Here is a 23,849-nt window from a genome sequence, read left to right as displayed (position 1 = left end):
GCTAAAAAAATTATAATCAAATTTGCTGCGCGGAATTTTAAATCTTTATTTATTTATAACTATTTTATTGTGTAAAGTTAATCGTTTACGTCCCTTGATAGCTGTTGCAGGTTAATATTAGTAGTAAATAGTAATTTAAAGTAACCCTAGGTAGTTTGTGTTTCTGGTGTTGAGCCGAAACGCGATTAAATCTAATTTAAAGAAAATTAAGGAAGATGCAACATAGCCACTACTTCCATTTATAATTATTATACGCCGATTTTTGTTTAAAATAAAATGCCCTTACCCCACTTACAACACAAAAACAAAACCCAGTCACTAACAGTCAGTAGTACTAGGATTAATAGTTAAAGCTTTTATTGTTACCATACGGTTTTTTTAATAAAAGTTGTTATTTCATGACTCAAGAATACATCGTTTCTCTATTGATATTCTATTATTCTGTTAGGAGATGAATGTATTGTATGATCTATTTCAGCGTGTTGCAGGGCTAACGTCATATTGATGGTTGCGTGTTTTGGTTTAAACATATTTAATAACGTCAGGGTAAAGTGATTTAGGCTATTAATCTGTTGTCTGATCATGGGTATGCCAACAGTCCCTATTGAATAGTGTATATATATATATATATATATATATATATATATATATATACATTATATCGTGTCATACTTCTAGTCATGTGAAGTGTATCATCCAACCAAAATACAACATAAACATATACCCTAAATCTCTGACATATCAATGAACATAAATACTACATCCAACACACAATCTGATTGTTCGAACTGTTCCTACGCTTATAACGCCGAATATGATGATGACGGCATTTCAATATTTCTTTTCTTTTAAATAAACCCTATTGCATGCAATAATTCAATTCACACCATTTATCTTAATCGTACAACCAAGCACGTGGTTAATTTATCGTTTTGGATCTACCTAACCGCACCAATAGACCTTTAAAGCTGGTTCCAAATGGTTCAAATTTCGTGTTGCCAGAAAGCATATTTTTCAACCAAAATTTATTATTTTATAACATGTGTGTAATAAGTAGAAAATTACCTCCGGCTTCGTTAAGGCTAGAAAAAGTCAAAGAAATAATTACGAGAAATATAATAGTAGTTTAGAAAAAAAAACTTTTTTTTTTACTTGGGTTATTAAAGTCAGGGTGTTGAGGTGATTAGGAATGTTTCATTATCTATATATATAATTCTCTTCTGGGAGCCGCTAGAAAACAAGCTGCAAACGCGCTCCATACCGTCCCGACCCCTACATGGTCTGGTGAGTTGTGGTTCACTCTTTATGTTTACAAACATTACAAACTCAGCCGGGTTTAGTGACGACTATTAGGGGCATATAATTTTAGTTTGAAACGATTTTAAACGTAGGGGGGGGGTAACTAAGTGGAGTTTACTTTAACGGAGGGGTGGGGGTGAAGGAGGGGGGGGGGGGTATCGTCCTTACCGAGCTACTTATAGTGTTTTGAAGAAATATTTTCAGTGGCAGCGTTGGTAGTGTCGAATTCACAAATTATGAATTGCTGAAAAGTAGAAAAAACAAGTATTAAATAGCGGCGTATGATATGCCGCGGGCCAGCTCGTCTATATATATAATTCTCTTCTGGGAGACGTTAGAAAACAAACTGCAAAACACGCCTTGCAGTCCCCTCTCTTCCTCTCTATCACTACCACACCCCCCTCCCCCACATGGTCTGGTGAGCGATGGTTCACTCTAAATGTTTACAATCCGGGTTTAGTGACGGCTATTAGGGGCAGATAATTCAGTTTGAAACGATTTTAAACTTAGAGGAGGTAACTAAGAGGGGGGTTGCTTTCACGGGGGGGGGGATGTATAGAGTAGGGGTTGGGGTTGGGGGAAAGGGAGGGGGTTAGTGTTTTAAAGCAAATATTTTCAGTGGCTGCAATGGTACTGTCGAATTCACAAATTATGAATTACTGATAAGTAAAAAATAAAACAACTAAATAGGGGCGTATGATACGCCGCGGGTCGGCTCGTTTAATATAAATACAATACTACGCGATTCACCACATATCACTATTGTGTATTTTTGTCATTGAAAACAATTAATCTGACATTTATTGTTTTACTCTCAATGGACATTCCAGTTTACTTCAATGAGAGGTTGTTAAACAAATTTTTATAAAATATTTGCATTGATAACATAAATCTTAACGGCTTTTCAACGGCTTATATTCGATACAAAAAATATATATAAATTAGTGTAAACCATGGTTCCCAAACGGTTTTAATTTTTAAAAATGTAACTTTAATTTTATCGCTTCCTATAGCCTACTTTTTTTTTCAAAAATTGAGTATGATGACATAGACTTTTCATGCCTATTTCATACGCGCATGGGCCAAAACCTTAAATATATCTTACACACTGACAACCCGATTGTGGATTATTTGAGTCGGCGGTGTGCCCTTGTCGAACCCCAAGAGCCAGATTTTACAAACCTCTGGGGTTCCATGGAGTCCGTGTTAACAACTACAGATCTAAATCATTGAACTAAAACTAAAGATTCCTATCTTATTCATGCTTATAGACAAACTTCCAGTTAGTATATACTAGGTCAATTAGCTCTAGCCGATTCATACTCACTAAATCACATACATTATAACAAAAACAAATACCATAACGCAATATGTATGTGTTTCTTAGTTGTTAACCAGCACTAAAACATTATGAATCAAATGGTATAGCTAGTTTTATACTTAGAGTCTGGTCAAGTGGATGGTCAAACTGTGCTATGGTATAGACATATACGCAACAATTACTAGTGCCATTACAACAGCAGCTATTTGACATCGCATATACTGACTGTTCAACTTAAAAACGCAATCAACATAATTTGAACGTGTATATATTTACACATTATATACCACTGTACATCAATTTTACGTAAATACAGGTTTGTTTTGATAGGCTCAGTGTTTTACAGTGTGTAACTGCTCCACACGTTGGGATAACCCTGCGTGAAATTGTGTGATAGTTATTTTATATGAAACGCAATGTGTTAAAGTGTGTATATTTGTATGTGCACACAATACAACGATGGTCCCCTTACCACTGACATCACTGGTGTTGTGAGGCGAGCGATGAGACCAGCTGACATCTGAGACTACGTTATCCCCTTAATGCCTGAATTATGTTCCAAGCGTGTAAAAAATTATTTGTGCTAATTTTCTCTCATCATACTGACACTGAATTTGAGGTATATAGTTGTTTTTGAATTTGGACTTATTTTTGATGATAATTACGGTATGTCGCGAAAACGCGACATCAGGCACTTATGGCCCAAACAGTAATTTACTTTTTTTTTAGTCCGGGTCATTTTACTATTTTTACTGTTACATGTTTCTCTAAATATCCATGCACAAACAGTAAAATATCACAAACTGAAGATACGGACATGCAAGGAGATGTAGAATCACTTGCAAAACTCATGAAAACTATACTTTATTAGCTCAGGCATAGAGTTACATAACTCTGCTGCACCTGCTCACTGACTAACTCTTATGAATAGGTATTTTGATTTCTTTCTGTCGTAATTTTACTACACTACAGTAACACACTACATATGGAAGGACTTCCTTCAATGTGTAGAGCCTTAGTTGTCCCCGGTTACGTAATTTTCGTGAACTCTTATTCAAGGTCAACTAATAAAGACTCATATTTCTCATTGGACCTATATTTGCTATACACACAAAGCACGTGAACAAATAATGTCCTAAATGACAGTGTTCAGCCATTGTATATTCGCCCATGCTCAATGCAGCTGCTGTGGGTACTTAGTGTCACTGCTGTGGGTACTCATTGATACCGGCGTGGGTACTCACTGCTATTGTTGATGGTACCCTATGTTTCTGATTCGTGCTACGGCTATTGTTCTCGACTGATTCTGATATTGATTACCAATGACAGTGCTGTAGCTACATATTGCCACTGGTATGTGTACTCAGTGCTGAAACAGTGGGTACTGAGTGTTGAAGCCATGTGTACTGAGTGCTGAAGCTGTGGGTACTCACTGTTGAAGCTGTGGGTACTCACTGTTGAAGCTGTGGGTACTCAGTGTTACTGCAGTCTGTTCTTGGTGTAACTGCTGTGGGTACTCAGCGCTGGAGCTGTTGGTAATCGATAACGTTGATGTGGGTACTCAGCCTTAGCAGTGGGTACTCAGTATCACTAATGTGAGTGCTTATTGCTCAAACTGTGGTTGCTCAGTGTCACTGATGTTGGTACTCAGTGCTGAAGATGTGGGTATTCAATAACACTGCTGTAGGTACTAAATGCCAGTATAATGCAACTAATGTGGGTATTCAATAGCACTGCAAAGGGCATGTTTGTCAGTACTCAACCTTACTGTATTTATTACAAGGTGTAGGTCTATGCTCAGTGTTATTATTGTCAAGGTCACCGTGAAGACCTTTCTTTGGTGGTATCCAGGATAGTGGTCCACCACCTCACTTCCTGTTGTCTATTATGTTTTTTATGTTCTCCTAATATTTTACAATACTATTTCAAAGCTAAATTCGTTATATTGTACCCAGCAACATGATCACAACATTCCAGCATCGCTCTCTCTCCATATGCCAATGTCAATGAAACAGGTGAACTCTACTTCACCTACCACATGGACCGTAATGTTCTAAAGTGCACTTTTATATATAGGCGAAGACTATATTGTAAATCCTTTACTTATTTATAATCATACTTGAATGAATGACAGCTTGGCGATGCATCGTATTTTGTTATACCTGCTTGTTACCCAAGTTCCATTTGATGTCTTATTGCCGGATGTCGCGAAAACGCGACAAACCGTAATTAGCAGATAACTTCCAAAATTATTCTCATATGTGATTTATATTGTTTATATACATAAAAGAATGAATAATAAAGCTATTAGTATTTTTTGTAGCAAAAATGGATCACCTATTTAGTAATAATAATCAATGTAAGTAGGCTGAATTCACAAAGTCACAAAAATTGAGATGCGCGTGAGTCAAGAGAGTGTGACGTCATAAATTTCGACTTGACAACGTACCCATTGGTACCGATACAACCGTCTGGATGTACCCAATTCAAAACGACTGGCAGCAGTAGGATAAATGTACATATGCGCAAATGCTATGCGCTAAATCGGTATGTCGCGAAAACGCGACTGTCGGCGTTAAGGGGATTATACCATTCAATGTTGTATCTGTACAGCTCATATCTGTTTACAGTCGTCTTCTACAGTCTTGTTTTTTTTAGATTACATGATTAGATATTTTAAGTCGATCTTATTAATCAGCGGCTGTAAAAAAATGTATTTCTCAATAGTCACATTCCTGCTTTACCTATTTACATCTATTACAATGGAAACAAATCAATCATAACTACACAGCATAAGACGATATAAATAAAAAAAAAAGTTTTCTTTGCGGTACTTAATGTATTGTGTTCTTATAATTAAATAATTACATTTATTTGCTTTGTGTGTAGACAGAGAAGCTGCGATTATTAGTGTGTGGCATTGTGTTTATGGACGGCTCTTTGTTGCTAAATAGGCGTAGTGCTTGTATGAGTGTAGCGTTGTCAAGTGTAGGGGGTACCCATCTAAGGGTCCCGTTGATTTTGTCGTTTCCATGAGTGAGAAATGCAAGTATAAGGACCGTGTGTTTTGATTGTGTTCTGCATTGTGGTGAAGTCAACAGCTTTTGAGTAGAATTACCTAGTGTCATCTCTGCCATAGTTGAGTAGAAGAATTTGATGATTGCAGATGAGATCTCGTATTATATGACCTCGCAGGTTGGTTGAGCTCTTCAAGTAGGCCCATATTTGCATAGTGGATGAGATAGATTTAGATGAATAAATGTCTTGACACTGTTCTTGTGGTAAATTAAGAGTTACTGTTGTTGGCAATGTCTTGACGCTGTTCTTCTGGTAAATCAAGAGTTACTGTTGTTGACTTGTCTGCAGCTGCAAGGGGTGGGGCCTAGGATGTCGTTAAACCACCGGATCCGTAGTCCATATGGCTCCTCTCACTAGCTCTCACCCGGGAGGGAACAGGAATGGGCGCATTTCCATTGTTGAATTTGGGAATAGTTGCATAATCCATTCATACTAAATAGGGATGGAGACTCAGTTAATCTCAGTTAATATAAATATATATATATATATATATATATATATATATATATATATATATATATATATATATAGTTCGGTTGTCGGCAACTTTTTGTGATGGAAGAGCCAAAAATTATTATTTACAAAATGATTCCAGTTTTTAAGGAGCCACAGGTTTATTTCACTATTTTGGTATTTGATTAGGATTAGGTAAATGCATTTGATTCGTCATTTAAAATAAATACCTTTAACTATGACATTATATTTATTTATTTATAAGAATAATAAACTTCGTAATTAAATAACATAAATTATATAACATAATTTTAGGACTATCCTAATCCATTTTAGAAGCTGGTAACTTGTAATTTATCTTTCTTTATCGACATAACCTGTTCATGAGGCAGGCCTCAACACGGTAAACACCGACTAGCTGGCTTGGATATCGGTTTAATTAACGTGTATCGGTCGCTTCTGTTCTTTGGTAAACACCGACTAGCTGGCTTGGATATCGGTTTAATTAACGTGTATCGGTCGCTTCTGTTCTTTGGTAAACTCCGACTAACTGGCTTGGATATCGGTTTGATTAACGTGTATCGGTCGCTTCTGTCCTTTGGTAAACTCCGACTAACTGGCTTGGATATCGGTTTGATTAACGTGTATCGGTCGCTTCTGTCCTTTGGTAAACTCCGACTAACTGGCTTGGATATCGGTTTGATTAACGTGTATCGGTCGCTTCTGTCCTTTGGTAAACTCCGACTAACTGGCTTGGGTATCGGTTTGATTAACGTGTATCGGTCGCTTCTGTCCTTTGGTAAACTCCGACTAACTGGCTTGGATATCGGTTTAATTAACGTGTATCGGTCGCTTCTGTCCTTTGGTAAACTCCGACTAACTGGCTTGGATATCGGTTTAATTAACGTGTATCGGTCGCTTCTGTCCTTTGGTAACTCCGACTAACTGGCTTGGATATTGGTTTAATTAACGTGTATCGGTCGCTTCTGTCCTTTGGTAAACTCCGACTAACTGGCTTGGGTATCGGTTTGATTAACGTGTATCGGTCGCTTCTGTCCTTTGGTAAACTCCGACTAACTGGCTTGGATATCGGTTTGATTAACGTGTATCGGTCGCTTCTGTCCTTTGGTAAACTCCGACTAACTGGCTTGGATATCGGTTTAATTAACGTGTATCGGTCGCTTCTGTCCTTTGGTAACTCCGACTAACTGGCTTGGATATCGGTTTAATTAACGTGTATCGGTCGCTTCTGTCCTTTGGTTCTCAACAGGCTTATCTGCCACCCAGCAGGGTAGACTCGTACCCCACCGTCCAGTACCCGGCTCAACGGTAGGAAGCGAATAACTAAAAAACATCGCCACTCTCGTCAATTTAAGGATAACTGACAGATAAGGAAATGCATTTTAAATAAAATAACATTCCAAATTTAACTATATTTGAAAATTTCGGCACGTGGGCGGTGGCAAGTAAGGATCTGTTGCCACGGGCTGTCCACAGCACGGCTTTGGGGCTGCGCTTGGTGCCAAACCGGCTGTCAGCTGTCCGTGTACACTCTACTCCACCTGTTCTATGATGAGTTTTTTAAAATTATGTTTAAATGTGTTTCTTTACGGTATTTTTTGTGGTGAGTTTTGATAATCAAATAATTAAAATATTAAGTTTTGGACAAGGAGCTGGAGAGCCGCATTTTGACATCAGCACTAAAAAAAAAAAAATCTATGTACGCTTAAATGTATTTAGACATAAAAGTTATATTAATACTATATTTTATTATTCTTAAAGTAATAATTTAAGGTTATCGTGGTGACTTTTAAATCCCTCTTTATTTATAACGCGTTTGATTGGAAAAGATACTGGTTTATGTCCCTTGAATATTTTAGATTCTATCACGGCGGATAACTATTGCTAGTTAATATTAGTCATTCATGCAATAGTTATTTAAATGAAATTTTTAAACTTAATGTTTCTGATGTTGAGCAGAAACGCGATAAAAACTGTTTAACGAAAATTGAGAAAGATGTTTAACATACCTCCCTTTATAATTATTCTACGCTATTTTTCAGCTACAACCACTTGAATGGACCTATTGAACAATGGAGTACCGGATCTATTAAACACTCAAGAAACCTTACAAACTGTCATTTGAGTAACTATCAAGACAGGTGGCGTCACTAAGTCGGGTGTCACAAGGTGCGGCAACCCTATGTCACCATCCTCCCCCTATCCCAATGAAAATCGCATATATATATATATATATATATATATATATATATATATATATATATATATATATATATATATATATATATATATATATATGTGTGTGTGTATGTGTGTGGCTAAACGCAATTGGTGCTACCATCCACCACACACACTTTTTCTATTTAAAAAAAATTGCGTCGATTGTTAAATATTTGTTTGTAAATTATAATATAATTCAAGTGGAAACAAAAGTAAATTAGACATTGTCTAAAACCCACCCGGTCACTTATTTACTTGTATTTAAAATATTCCACTAAACTTTCATCCTCTGTAATTTATTCCGGTGTATGTGTCATTGTTTTCTCTATAGTTAGCAAGTTTGCAATGGGGTCAGAATCCCCTCCCTCCCTTTACATCAATATGTACTTAATAGACTTTTTAACTTTAATAAATCAATCACTGACCTGGGGAAAAGCATATTTCTGCCTCGCGACGCATTGACTTACACCACAACAATATTCCCTATTTGAATTCATTCACGCAATTATTGTTACTTGTTACAGTTACTTCCCATTGTTTATAATTTTAACATATTAAGGGAGATAACAAACAGTTTGATTCCAAAACATAATTAAACATTATATTAACATTACATGAAAAATAATATGCAGATTGTTGATAAATTTACATTTATATCGTGTTTGCAAAGCTGTATTAGCTAAGTTTTATAAGTTCTTGTTTTTTTTTTCTTATTAGTATTCCCTTTTCCCAAATCGGAAAGCTTAAAAATGGTAACATTTATTTTGTATAGTTAGAGAAAACTTCTAATTGACAACAGTACGGAGATGGTAACTGCTGATGTTCTATTATTTTCTTTTGAATCCAAAGATCAATCCTATAGTGTCTTATATTAATGAATTATCACAAGCATGATGCTAGAAAATCACAGGCAAATATGGATACACAATTATATGACAAAACACATCATCCCAAATATAACAAAAGAAAGGAAAACAAAATCTGCAAAAATAGAGTCCCTCACAGGAAGGTAGTGTGCCGATACCGCCTACTGTCTTTCAACAACGACAAAGAAAGAAGAAAACACACACAATCAGAACACAGAACAGCCACCTGCTTTCTATGTGAAATCAACATTGAAAGCAGAAAATACATGGCTGATAAAGAACATTTTATTAGAACTCTACGTTTTCTGCAAGTCAAACGTATATTACATTGTATGTTTCAACTAAAACGTAAATGTAGTCAATCTCATTTATGTTAATCTAGAATTGTTAGAAACATATGTAAAATAAAATATATAAGTACATATTTTTTTTAAAAATTACTCTAGCGGTGTCTTCCGTTGATTGGTTCATTGTCAATGAAAATATTGAATGAGTAATTATTACTTGCACATCTTCATACTTTTATTACACCTCTTTGTTTGCTTCTACAATCATCAGCTGCTTGTACTTTGGCCTTAGAATAAGTTTGTTTGGTCTGTTCTCGAAGCGATGGTTGATATCTCTTTATCTAAAGAGGATAGCAACGTTAATAATTGAAAGAGAAATAAAATTGATATCACTAATGATTCGATGCTAAGATGAATAGTATTAACACGGCAATTTCTCTACTAGTCAAATTAGGTATGTAATAATCATAACAGTTGGAGTGTGTTAGCGTAGACAACATAACTATTGAGAAGGGTTCGGTCAATGCGATCATGAAATCTAAAAAAAAGTATTAAACCACATTTTTATATCTACGATCACGATAAATGGTGTGTATTGGAAGACAAACTAGTTGCAAATAGTCTTTTAAAAATGAATGTACCAAATGTATAGTAATAGACGAAGCGCCAAAGCTAGTGAAAAGGAATAGGCTCTAGGAGTAGTGAAGAGAATTACGGGATATTGTGATGGTAATACTGATGGGGTGCGTGATGGTATTGAAGTAGAGAATGTTGTGATGATGAAAGTAATGGGTTAAGTGATGGTAAAGGTGATGGAGAGGATATTGTAATGGTCATAACGATACTTATCAATAGGGATTGTTGCCATTCTAACTATCAGAAGTTTCTTTAGTCCTCTATAAGACAACATAACAGCCGCGAACTGTGTAAACTGGTAGATGATAAACTCTAGAGCAAGGTCATTTTATTTATAACATCGACTAGCAGGTTACTGTCGAATACATAATTACTGTAGTCAACTAGAGTCGTGCATGGTCTTTCAATGCCATTGAGTTAATTATCTGATAATGTGAGTTACAAAAACCATGCGGCTGAATGTTTTATCGTGGTTTTTTTACATTTTTTTCTGAAAAACATGCATCTGTGAAAAAAAAACACGCTACAATTATTATTATAAGGAATTAGAAAATTAGAAAAAAATTGTTACTGTGTGTCTCTTATAGGGTTAACGTTGAATGGCACCGGATTTCTTCTTTTCAAACTATAAAAGAGATACATTCAAAAGTAATTTCAGTTATGGGGGTCACATATTAAGGCATCAAATGTGACAACATGTATTTACAACTGATTTCAACTTAAGACAATTTTTTTTTATTTCTTTATTTATGCGAAAAAACATATGCCATGTAACTTATATTATTACCAAACTATGTTGACATTCTTATTGAAAGATAAACCTTACCATTGGAATTTACCAAAGAATTATAGCATCCTATCTGACGACAAAATAAACAAATAGGTGATCGCTACATTTCCATTAAAAGAGTTCTACTCCAGAGTTCTCAAGGATGATAATCCATGATTAACATTAATTATTTCCTAACTTAAGCCTAACACAGTTCTAGCCGTAAGACAGCGATCTACACAAATCTTGTCAACGTGTCTCCCTACACACATATATTGGCGTGTTCTTAACTCCACCCTCTTTTTATTCGGTCATAGTTTCGATGATTTCACTTTTCTTCTTAGTTTTCAATTCTACTTATCCAGCATGATTATGTTTTAAAAATAGTTTGTTTTTGTCCATCTATTATCTCCAATTGTATCTTTGACTAATTGGTTTTTTGTCAATGACATAATTTAAAGAACAGTCGATAGTACACCTGACTTACATTGAACTACAACATATAATGTATCGTTTTAATTATCATGGTGTTGTGATATGCCTTGATGTGTTAATCGAACCCTGAGGCATTGTATGTGTAAAAACAAGTTAACCTTTCAAACATGAAGATCTACAGGACAAGTGAAGTAGAGTTCACTTTTTTTTTAAACGTCGACATATGAAGAGATAATGTGGTTATCACGATGCCCAGCCGCCTTTACTTTCCCTAATGTAAGTTAGGTACCCATCAGAGTTGGGTGGACTCAGGGTTATCGAACTCGATACTTAGGGGCTAGCTGTCCAGCTCTCTACCAGTAGACCACTCACTCCGTCCCATAAAAGGAATTTGATGTATCTCATTCTACCCAACCCAGGCTGCTTATAACATTTGTAATATAATTTTTCTTTACTCCCAACTTTATTTCAGCTCTATTTATTAGCCCCAAACATTGTCAACACACGTAACCGTACCGTGACACAGAACGTTGTCTACTATTCTAATTAGGTATCTAATAAGAAAACAGTGATCTAATTACAAAAAAAAAATAATTAAAAAACTGATACACAAATTAAGTATTACATTATTCCTTACAAATATGTGTACTATGTGTAAAGTCATTATTTTTTATCAATTTTTTTAGCATAATATATGTTTGATTGAAAATTGTTTTTGATCACACAATTATAACCTACGAGCCGGCCCACGGCATAACATACGCCGCTATTTAGTTGTTTCTAATTTTCAATAATTCATAATTTGTGAATTCGACAGTACCAACGCTGACACTGAAAATATTTCTTTAAAACACTATAAGTAGCTCGTTAAGGACCATAACCCCCCCCCCCCCCCCTTCCTTCCCTCCCCCCTCCCCCCCCCCCCCTACGTTTAAAATCGTTGGCTCTGCTTGTAAACATTTAGAGTGAACACAGCTCACTAAAACCATGTAGGGGTGGGGAGGTAGGGAGAGCGTTTGCAGCTTGTTTTCTAACGGCTCGAAGAAGAGAATTATATATATAGATATCCCTTATATATTCATATAATTGAAATGGGAAGTAACCAAAACCATGAAATACTAAACGTTTTTATGTCTTTGCTGTTTGCTAGAATAAGCACGGTTTCACCAGTATTTAACCAGATCATCACAAGCAGTACTTCAACATTAAATGTACATCAATACTTCCAACACTACACAGTCGACAAGCTTAACACCGTAACAACATGTGCTCACCACCGTAACTACAACAGTCCACAGACTAAGACCAATACAACACACCATCATTAATACCAACATACATACAACATTGACACCACAAAATCATATTTTCCCAAACTACCACCATCAACAAATATTCGCGAAACATTATGCGATTTTTATCCGTGAAAACAGCAGGAGTCGAATTAATGATGGCAGACACGTATTGTCGTCTATCATATGCTGGAGAATCCACGAAAACTAACATAAAACATATACTTAACAATTCTGACGTGTACTTTCTTCCACAAGCATTTCTCTATGCATTAACATTAGTAGAAAAGGCAAAAAGTTACAGCTATTTTAGGTAACTTAAATTTAAATAAAGTTTTAGCACTGGCGGTGACACAAATCTACCTAAAACTTGCTGATTTTGACCACCTAAAAATGATGGTAAACACCGAGACAGCTTCAGAATTGTATTAAAACATTACAGCTGACAGCAGTGTTCATTAATACAAGTAGAACCTCTGGCCCCGTGTATTGTCCAATTTAAGAACCATATTTGCTAAGACAGTATCTGTGGAACTCGTGGTGCCAACTCATTGCTTAATGTGTGCATACACTAATGTGTTAAATCATATTTTTATTAGTTTTGCTGACACTTTTTTGTTTCAATGAAAATTGCAAGGCTCTGGTTGCTTCCCATGTTAAAACTTTAATAAACAAGGTATAAACTTGTAACTATTTACACTAGGGGATTCTACTTTAAAACAATTACATAAACGTTATATGTATATAGTTTATATTAGTGTTAGCTATAAAAATAATGCATTTACGATTTGTATCAATGTTTTTCAGAAATATGTTTATTTTTAATGTACACATTATTTATTGTTTAGTTAGGCAAGCCATAACTTTAATAGATACATAATTCGATAAGCCGAGAACTTTTCGTTTAAGTAATGCTTTCTGTCTCTCATCGTCAAAAGTTACGATATTGTTTGTATTTCATTTTGCAAAATTAATTAACAAATAGCAACTTTCGAGAACAGGCCAGATTAAGACGAAACGACATAAAGCGATAACAAAAGAAACTGATTAACTACTTATGATTATGGGAGGAAAAAGAGGCTTGAGAAACAAAAAATATGTCAGATTAAAAAACTAAAATGATCGTTTAAATATTATAGTTTTAAATTGCGAAGTAAAGTCGACTTTCAACTTGTTGATTTTGACCACGAAAGATAATGATGCTATATTTAGTAAACACACGGACACGTCTTTACGGGTGATCTATTGCGTAGCACAACATGTAAGACGAACAACAAGATGAAACAATATATAAGAAGAAGTAAAGGCTCCTAAACAAAAACGAAAGCTTAATATTATAATACAATATCAACACAAAACAGATAATTCTAAATATAACTAAAATAGTTAGTACATACACTAAGATACAGTGGTTATCTTACAGTACACATCTGATCAGTGTTTCTTCCAGACTTTTTTTCTGCGGGGGGGGGGGGCACTTGATAATTACGGGGGGGGGGTGTCAACATTCTCCGGGGGGGGGGGGGGGGGGCGGGCACAAGTAAAAGTATATGTTTATTATTTAAATTCCATCTCGTTCGGGGGGCGGTATATTTCCTTCGGGGAGGGGGGGGGGGGTGGGGGAGCTCTGAAGAGATGCCTGGAAGAAACTCAGCATCTGATCTACTGATCTACTCAAACCGTTTGGAATAGCTGACTAAAAGTAGTCAAACACAAATATTACACACATTTTGTTTTTTATCCTAACAAAAACCGGTACAAGCCGGACAGTAACAACTAACAGCACGAGGACTAAACAGGAATCAACGGGACATGGTATCAACAATGAACAACATTCACCCCATCCATTCCCTTTCAGGATTTACAACAATATACACAAATATAACCTCAAGGTTTTATTATAACATTCCGGTATATCTCAATACCATGTAAATTAAAGTAAGAAAAATATCGGAGACAGGAGTCACATAAGGGTGTGTAATATGCTGTTAGAATGGTTTCATTGACAATGAACCAATACACCAATGAATATACCCCAGAGATTAGCAATGGACAATAGCAAACTAATTTGAAAACATATGCGAGACAAGTTGGATACACAACCGAGAAGGAAACTCATATTGTCCAAACTCTAATTAAAAAAAAAAGATGCTTAAAGTTGGAAAAACGCCAAGATGTGTCTGAAAGCTAGAGCTAGTTAATGTTAAGGTTAGGACATAAATTAGCTTTAATAATAGATTATCGTCCCTGATATCCCAACCATCCTTCACAGAAATGTGATGTGATATGAGAGTGGTAACATATAGCACGGTCGGCAACCTTTTTATACGCAAGAGCCAAAAGTTACAAATTAAAAAAATTCCCAGTTTTTAAATAGCCACAAAATTTTTTATTTCAATATTTGGTATTTGATTAGGATTCGATGAAAGAAGTTGATTTGTTATTTAAAATAAATAGCTTTAAATATAAAATAATATTTATTCATATACACATTTAAACACGTTTTGCCAGAATAATAACATTAGTAATCAAATTATATTATTCTGGGACTATCAAATTCCACTTTAGAAGCTGTTAATTTTTTTTTTTTACGGATATCACCGGCTCAGGGTGTGTCTCCCATTAGCCAGACAGGCCTTAACACGGCAAACACCTACTAACTGGCGTGGATATCGGTTTGAATAACTTGCATTGTTCGCTTCTGTCCTTTGATCTCACCTGGCTTATCTTCCACCCCACTGAACGCAGTCAAAATGAAATTATATAACTATTAATATTTGTCCAAGGAGCTGGAGAGCCGCATCTGGACGTCAATAAAGCCGCTTGCAGCTCGCGAGCCGCAGGTTGCCGACCCCTGGCCAACAGTAATGTGATGTGATATGAGAGTAGTAGCCTACAGAAATGTGATGTGATATGTCAGTGGCAGTCTACAGAAATGTGATGGGATATGTCAGTGGCAGTCTACAGAAATGTGATGTGATATGTCAGTGGCAGTCTACAGAAATGTGATGGGATATGAGAGTGGTAGTCTACAGAAATGTGATATGATATGTCAGTGGTAGTCTACAGAAATGTGATGTGATATGTCAGTGGCAGTCTACAGAAATGTGATGGGATATGAGAGTGGTAGTCTACAGAAATGTGATGTTTAGTAATGAGTGTTTTCCTTTGCTAAAACGACCCAATTTTAGTATAAAAACACAGTAGCAGCTACTATAGGTAACTTAAATTTAATTAGCAAACGCAAGGTAGCTGTGTCTTCTTCTTCTTCTTCGTTCTTTATTGTTAGTGTTGGAAGTGATCGAGCCTTATCTGCCAGAGGGTTTGAACTCGAGACTTTTTCGAATTTATCAACCATGTGCTTTTGCCGACTCGACCACGCCTCCATCACAATTAAGGATACGTGTCAACTGGTTATGCGCAATGGAGGCCATTGACTCCGATTTCAGCCTGCTTTTCTTTTTGGATTTGCTTCCATAGCCTTTGTCCAATCAAGAACCAACTCCAAGGCAGCAGTTGCTTGATTTTGGAGTTGTCTCTCCTAGAAGAGTGGCTGTCCCCAGCTAACGAGCCTCATCTGCCCGAGGGTAGCTGTTTATCGATATAGGCGTTGCCGGAAGCGATGCATCGTGGGTTTAAGCAGAAACGAAACCAAACCTACTAACTAATCAAAATACGCTTTTTTTCAAATTTCGGTATGCTAATAGAGGTACCATGCTTATTAGGTTATATTTAAATGTGTAACCTCTGGCTGGGCGACAGTCTAAGCTTTCGATCGCTGTTAAACCTGGCGCAGTAATGTAGTATTGTACCTCTGGTATCAGCTGTTTCTTAGATATTCAAAGGATACCACCCACTCTAGTTTAATATTATGTTCAATGTCTATACTCTGTCTGATGTCATTCTACGTTGTAACACTAGGGGGGGGGGGGGGGGTAATTACATGTCTTTGTGTTCTGACACCATTGTTTTTCCAATGTTATGTACGGTGAAAATGTGTGAATAATGTATGTTTAGTTAACATGTAAAGATATCTTCTAAGATTAGTTCGTCCAAATGACGATCTTTTTTCACTTAAATCATAAGGTTGCGTGTTTTTTTTAAGATGCCGCCCAGGTCGGTTCCCGCAATGTAAACTTTTTAAAGAGGTTACTTACAGGTTTCTCCTCTTATTTTTTTTTTTTTTTTTTTTTTTTTTACCTTGATACGTTTTCCTTACAGTTTAAAAAAACATTATTTTATTTACTTGTATATAGACTATTGCAATCATGGGAATTTTGAAAATTTAAAAAAAAATATATATATAATTAATAATATTTGCGCATGGAACTCCAGAGCCGCATCTTGGCTTCAAAAGAGCCTCAGGCGGCACACAAGCCGCAGGTTGCCGCCCGTGTCTTACTCTTTAAAGAACTTTATTTTTATATACTTGTATATAAACGATCAAAACAGGTTGCACACATTTATTAAACTAAAATTTTGTTATTGAACAAACTAAATATTTAAACATCGAAGGTTTAACATTTTTAATAGAATAATTAATCTTTTAAAAACCTTCTATTACACGTCAAATCTTACAAAGTAATACAGTTTGCAGAAAAAAATGTTAAATAATGTATGACAAAACTGATTTTATTTTCCTTCAATTACTCTTAGATTAATGTTTAGACGGTTATAATAAACAGTTCACATGGGTTAAATACCTTTTTGCGATTAAATGTTTACAAGGGAAGCCACCGTTAAATATATAGATTGACTAATTGTGAACATTGTTTGGGTACATTTTCAAACGAAATAAGAAAACCAAGTCTTTGGAATAATAATAATTTGGGGTACATTATCTCCAAAAACGTAAGAACCACTTTAGCGCTACGTCTATTGCTATAAATTTGTTCTAAGTTTTATAAACATCTAATCTAACATCAGACAATTAATGAGGGTGATAATACACATTTTCTTTGCTTAAAACAACAAATATTGTTACTTTTATTGTTACATTTTTGCATTATAAAAAAGCAATGTTAGATAATGAATTTTAGACGTTATTTCGCGTTTTCGATAACTGTTTTAATACATTGTAATAGTTTAGACAAGATTTTGGAAAAATATCGATGTTTAAAAAAAATTCAACTGCAATTTTGAGGGGGGTTGTAGGTTGAGGTGTGACGTCATTTTAGGGGAGGGGGTCTGACTTTTTGTGACGACGTGTGACGGAGGGGAGGTAAAAATCGTCAAAAAAAGCGTGACGTCATTTATGGATGACCGCTTAATTGCTTTCTAGTTTTAACACATAGTCTACACAGTTACAAGTTATATACCTTGTTACAATTTTCTTTTGAAATGAGAAGTAACCAGACATATGTAATATGTATCGAACCAAAAAAAAAAATCGTCATCAAAACAATACACATATTCCTCGGGATATCTTGAATTTATGAATCCAGCAATCAGTTGTAACGTTTTAATAAAACATGTTGACGCTGTATTGGTGTGTATCGTCATTGTTTATATAGTCTAAACAAGGTTTAAGTAGAGCTGTGTTATAGATTATAGAGTATCGAAGATAGATAGATAGATAGATATATACACAGACAGCGAAACTATTATAAAAAATTTCTGGAGAGGCAATTCTAAACTCAGTATACCAGATAAATTTAAAGGAGATAATGCTTTTGTAATTTTCACGCAAACATTAGCGGATTTAACTGTGTTTTTTCAACTACCATTGAGTTGTTTTAACAAAAGTACAATCTCATTCCTAAACAATAGGTTCACATTTTTAGTTAGATGAAATAAATCCTATATGTTATGGCGTATGCATTCATAATTCGTTGTCAAAGAATGTATACGTCATAAAAGAGTCCCCAAATATCCAAATATTACAGAAATTTTTTGTTACAGATGCTAAATCTGCACTACATTTACTAAAAACCCAGAATCCAATCCTCAATCTTTCATGACAGCCCAGGTAAGGCTAAACAATACCTATAATAAGATTGTTGTGTAGTGGATCCTTGGGCTAAACAATACATGTAATATGATTTTTGTGTAGTGGATCCTTGGGCTAAACAATACATGTAATATGATTGTTGTGTAGTGGATCCTTGGGCTAAACAATACATGTAATATGATTTTTGTGTAGTGAATCCTTGGGCTAAACAATACATGTAATATGATTGTTGTGTAGTGGATCCTTGGGCTAAACAATACATGTAATATGATTTTTGTGTAGTGGATCCTTGGGCTAAACAATACATGTAATATGATTTTTGTGTAGTGGATCCTTGGGCTAAACAATACATGTAATATGATTTTTGTGTAGTGAATCCTTGGGCTAAACAATACATGTAATATGATTGTTGTGTAGTGGATCCTTGGGCTAAACAATACCTGTAATATGATTGTTGTGTAGTGGATCCTTGGACTAAACAATACATGTAATATGATTTTTGTGTAGTGGATCCTTGGGCTGAACAATACATGTAATATGATTGTTGTGTAGTGGATCCTTGGGCTAAACAATACATGTAATATGATTTTTGTGTAGTGGATCCTCGGGCTAAACCATACCTGTAAATACCTTGGCAATGAGGGCACGCTACCTTGAAATGTCCGCCAGTCCGGTTGAGTGGGGGGGGATTATATGAGTTAAGAACGATTAATAGAATGATGAAAGGCTAGGGGAACGTAGTTTAAACCGAAGTTTTACAACTCAACAAAATACACTATACAATATTATAAATATAAATATTTTTACATAACGTAATGAATGATTGTAATAACTTTTAATACATGTTAAAATATGCACAAATGTTAATGTTTAATAAATATTATTAAATGAAATTGGAATGTAATATAAAATTTTAATTAAACTACTATCAAATTTATGTTTAAAAGCATTAAAAAAGAAAAGTATGCATTAATTACCTTACTAGTTGTAAATATATAAGTGGGACGTAACTAATAAATGTCTAATTTAATAACTGCGTAAATTGTTTCGTAAAACCTTTAAAAGAAGCTAAAAAGTCTATAGGGTGGTATAGGTGACATAAAATAAACATCCAAACCATGCTGATTACAGGGATACCAATCAGAGCATGTGATTGTGTATTGCTGCAGTGGCGTATCTACCGTAAAGCTAGCGTAAGCAAAGCATAGTGGGTCCACGGCACATAAAGCCCTTTTTCTTGATTAAAAACATTAAAACTTGAATTTTAATATTTGCTTTATATAAATAATTTTTAAAAATAAAAATAAAATCTAGTTTCTTTTCTAATGTAGAAATAATGTAAAGTTACAAAAAGGTCCACAGTCCTTTCTTAGTGTACTGACAGTGGGGTTCTGTGAGGGGTAGGGTGAACAAGGCCCATTCGTAAAATAACACTACGACACTGCCGCATTGTCGTGCCAGCCTTTGAGAGAATTAGCCTAGACATAAACCTGAACTTTGACTCAGTGAAATTGGCATCCTGCACTCGTAAGGGAATATGCGCGGCAAAAAAAAATCACAACATTTTGTGTTTTTCGACATGATAGGTTTCTTGCACTTTTGGATACTTTGTCCATGTTTGTATTAAGATAATAATAACTTTAAAGAGAAAACACATTTTTAGGTTTTTAAATTACCATTTTTATGACCCTATCAATAAAAAAAAACAATTTTTCCCAATCTTACACGCTCTCTATGAAAAGTTTTATATCCGTCATCATATTGTATTTAGCATTATTGGAAAGCTGAATTTCTCCTTTATTTGATAATTTTAATTTCCATCATCTCGGAAACACCCAAAGCTTACAATCGGCTTTTCAGTTTACACAGATATAACATTTTCGTGACCTATTTTTCGTTACTTTTGGCTGTTTTTGTCAGTGCGAAGGTTTTTAACACTATAAATTCTACTACTTATTTATTTATTAAACAATCGCCACCGTATTTTCAGTAATTGCTCTACGTGTATAAATACAACTTTTGTCACGAGTGAATTGTGATGGCTTTCATAGAAAAAAAAGTATTTGGTAATTAACAGGAAAATTTTGAAACTTTTGAACACTAAAAATGGAACGATTATTTTGAAATGTATGACACCTATACAACCCTATCGGTTTTTTTAGCTTCTTTTAAAGGTTTTACGAAACAATTTACGCAGTTATTAAATTTGACATTTATTAGTTACGTCCCATTTAAATATTTAGAACAAGTAAGGTAATTAATGCATACTTTTCTTCCTAAATGCTTTTAAACAGAAGTGTGATAGTAGTTGAATTAAAATATGATATTACATTCCAATATGTTTTAATAATATGTATCAAACATTAATGTATGTGCATATTTTAACATGCGCTATAGGTAATACCAATTCATTACATGATGTAAAAATATTAACCTTTAAACTATTGTATATTGTATTTTGTTGTGGTGCAAAACTTCAGTATAAACTATGTTTACGAACCAGCAGATATTCCTTTAATCGTTGTTAACTCAAATAAATCATAAAGATGCTCATCGTTGAGTCGAGATCTATATCTTGATTTTATTAAGGTCATGTTTGAAAACAATGATTCGCATAAATATGTCGAACCGAAAAATGATTCAAATGGCACTAGCCGTTCCAGGCTAGCGTAAATAGTGCAGTCTGGCTCGCCGCTAGGTCTCATTGACCTAGATTTTACTTCCGGCTAACTCGACGAAATCCGAGACAAGACTTTAAAGGAAAATGTCAACGAAAGCCGAAACGGGAGATTAATAAAGGCTGCTATCACAAGCTTGAAAGAGCGAGGTGGTTCTTCACGACAGGCCATCCTTAAATACATAATGGCAAACTACAACGTTGGAAAAGATGAGAAAACCATCAACAGCCACCTGAAGATGGCTCTCCGTGCTGGAGCCAAGAATGGAAACTTGAAGCAGTCCAAAGGAGTTGGTGCATCTGGCTCATTCAAGATTGGTGCCAAGGAAGAAGCAAAGCCAAAGGCTAAATCACCTAAAAAGGCTGAGAAACCAAGGGCTGTCAAGCCTAAATCTCCAGCCAAAGCCAAAAAGCCCAAGGCAAAGAAAGCTGCAGCTCCTGCTGCCGCACCTGCAGCCAAAAAGCCAGCTGCATCCAAGAAGCCAAAATCTCCCAAGAAGGCTGCCGCTAAGAAGCCCAAGGCACCTAAACAAGCAGCTGCGGCTAAACCTAAAAAGCCCAAAACACCCAAAAAGAAAGCCTCTCCAAAGAAAGCAGCGCCTGCAAAGAAAGCTGCACCCAAAAAGGAAAAGTAAAAGTGTGATATAAAAGTTGACTGAGAAAGGACTCGATAAATTATTTCATCCAGATTTCTATGACAACTAACGGACATGTACACAGATGTGGCAGCACTCTGGATTGTGGATTTCTGACAGACATCTTTCATTTGTAATATATTTCATTTTCATACCCTTCGCATATCATCATGCCATTATGTTCAAGCAATTGTTATATTTGCCCTACATATGCACCATTGCCTGCTTTCTCATCCTCATTATTTTAACATGATGTCCTATTCGGGTTATGTTGCAATCTGCAAGGTTGTGGTATGAATCCATGACCAATAAAGTAACATGTGATAAAAAAAAAAAAAAAAAAAAAAAAAAAACTCAAATAATTGAAAGGGAAGATTGTTTGATTTATGTGTCTCGTTGTAATAAGAAAAGTTTCCAATTGCTTAAAATTTTGTATCATTATAATTCTCCGTAGTCACAAATTTATTTCAGCTCTACTTAAAAACCTAAATTTCATCCCGCCCCCCCCCCCCCTTCACCCACCACGCCGAGGGAACAAAATCTATAGAATCATCATTTAATTACACATTTGCATTTTCAGGTTGGTTTTTTTTTTTAATTTTTTTTTTTTTTAATTTTTTTTTTTTTTTAATATTTAGACATTTTGTATTAGATCTTTGTAGAAGTAAACCATCTTAAATGAATAAAAGTAGGCTACAAGTAAGAAAGAAATATTTCTATTGTCAATCTGTATTAGTCCTCACAAGCCGGTGATGAAAACTGTAATACTAAAGCGAAGACACACAACTGACGCTGTAAATTACATGGCTGAGGCAAAAAAAAAAGAGAGAAAAAAAAAAGTTAACTCATACATCTCCCAACTCCCAAACCTCTTAGAAGCGCCAACCTACAGCAAAATAATAGACGCTCAACATTACAACACACCACATAAGTAGAGATGGAGGCAACATAAGCCCCTAGCACACACAATACTATAATAAAATACAGGTATTGTACTGCTACAAGAAACAAACTTCTCAGACATACAACAAGCACAACACATTAATAATGCAGCACAATGCCTAGGACAAAAATGCAGAATAACAAATATACTTAACATTTCCATTACGTAAATGATCTGAAAAATGACACCGAATGAAGACTAACCAGCTCAACAATATCAGACAGCACTAATTATCATCTATGCTCCAACCGGTAAACGAGATAAAGAAAACAATGTATATAAACCTGTTCAAAAAATAAATACTTTCTTGGCGACATTGCACAGTTTTCCTATTCAGCATTACAAGGCTATTCGTGTTGACCTCGTGTGTAATTGTAATAAATCTTTAACTTGAGACCCCTTAAGAAGTTAAACAAGAAAAAAAAACAACCATAAAACTCGCTGCATTGAAAAGAAATCAACTGAATCATATAAATCAAACAATGTTTAATGGTCTGACAGGCATATTACACAAAATACTAAGGATTTAATAAATTAACACATAAAGAACAACACAGTATCTTTACACACAGTAAAGGCCACAACACATTGAAATAACAAGTAAAAAGCTAAACGTTGGTCCTTGCAAAACGTGTCGTCTTGTCATGGCCCCTGAGAGTGCAGAGAAGTAGGCGTATGTGTCATATGTGCTAAAAATATGTAAGGATCAATTAGAGTGGCACATTTCAAAAGAGAAAAAAAAAACTGTTCTTCTGATATAGATTAGTTTACATATTGTTTCTAATATTTGGAGATTAGGATAAACTTACATTACAATTCAAAACTCTCTGACCTTGAAGTAAATAGTCGCGCGAAACATAATATGCATTAAGTCTTCTCATTGTAATTTTCTTTAGAACGCCTTGTAATTTTTTCAAATGTGCGAGAATACTAACAACATATATGTAAACTTGCCATCTACTTTTTG

At 35.1% G+C, this 23,849-nt stretch overlaps 1 protein-coding gene across 1 annotated transcript; it reads left to right on the top strand.

The window, feature by feature from the left end:
• Positions 1 to 21,423: 21,423 nt before the first annotated feature.
• LOC131943614 (histone H1.C6/H1.C9-like) lies at positions 21,424 to 22,284 on the top strand. Its single transcript, XM_059303818.1, has one exon. The coding sequence runs from the start codon at positions 21,490 to 21,492 to the stop codon at positions 21,937 to 21,939; it is 450 nt and encodes a 149-aa protein (XP_059159801.1). The 5' UTR covers positions 21,424 to 21,489; the 3' UTR covers positions 21,940 to 22,284.
• The last annotated feature ends 1,565 nt before the right edge of the window (positions 22,285 to 23,849 follow it).

Source organism: Physella acuta, unplaced genomic scaffold (assembly GCF_028476545.2).
Source record: "Physella acuta isolate Inbredline_101_S28 unplaced genomic scaffold, ASM2847654v3 ptg000463l, whole genome shotgun sequence".
NCBI lineage: Eukaryota > Metazoa > Mollusca > Gastropoda > Physidae > Physella > Physella acuta.
Note: the sequence above shows the minus strand (reverse complement) of the source record. Positions and strands in the feature narration are given on the sequence as shown.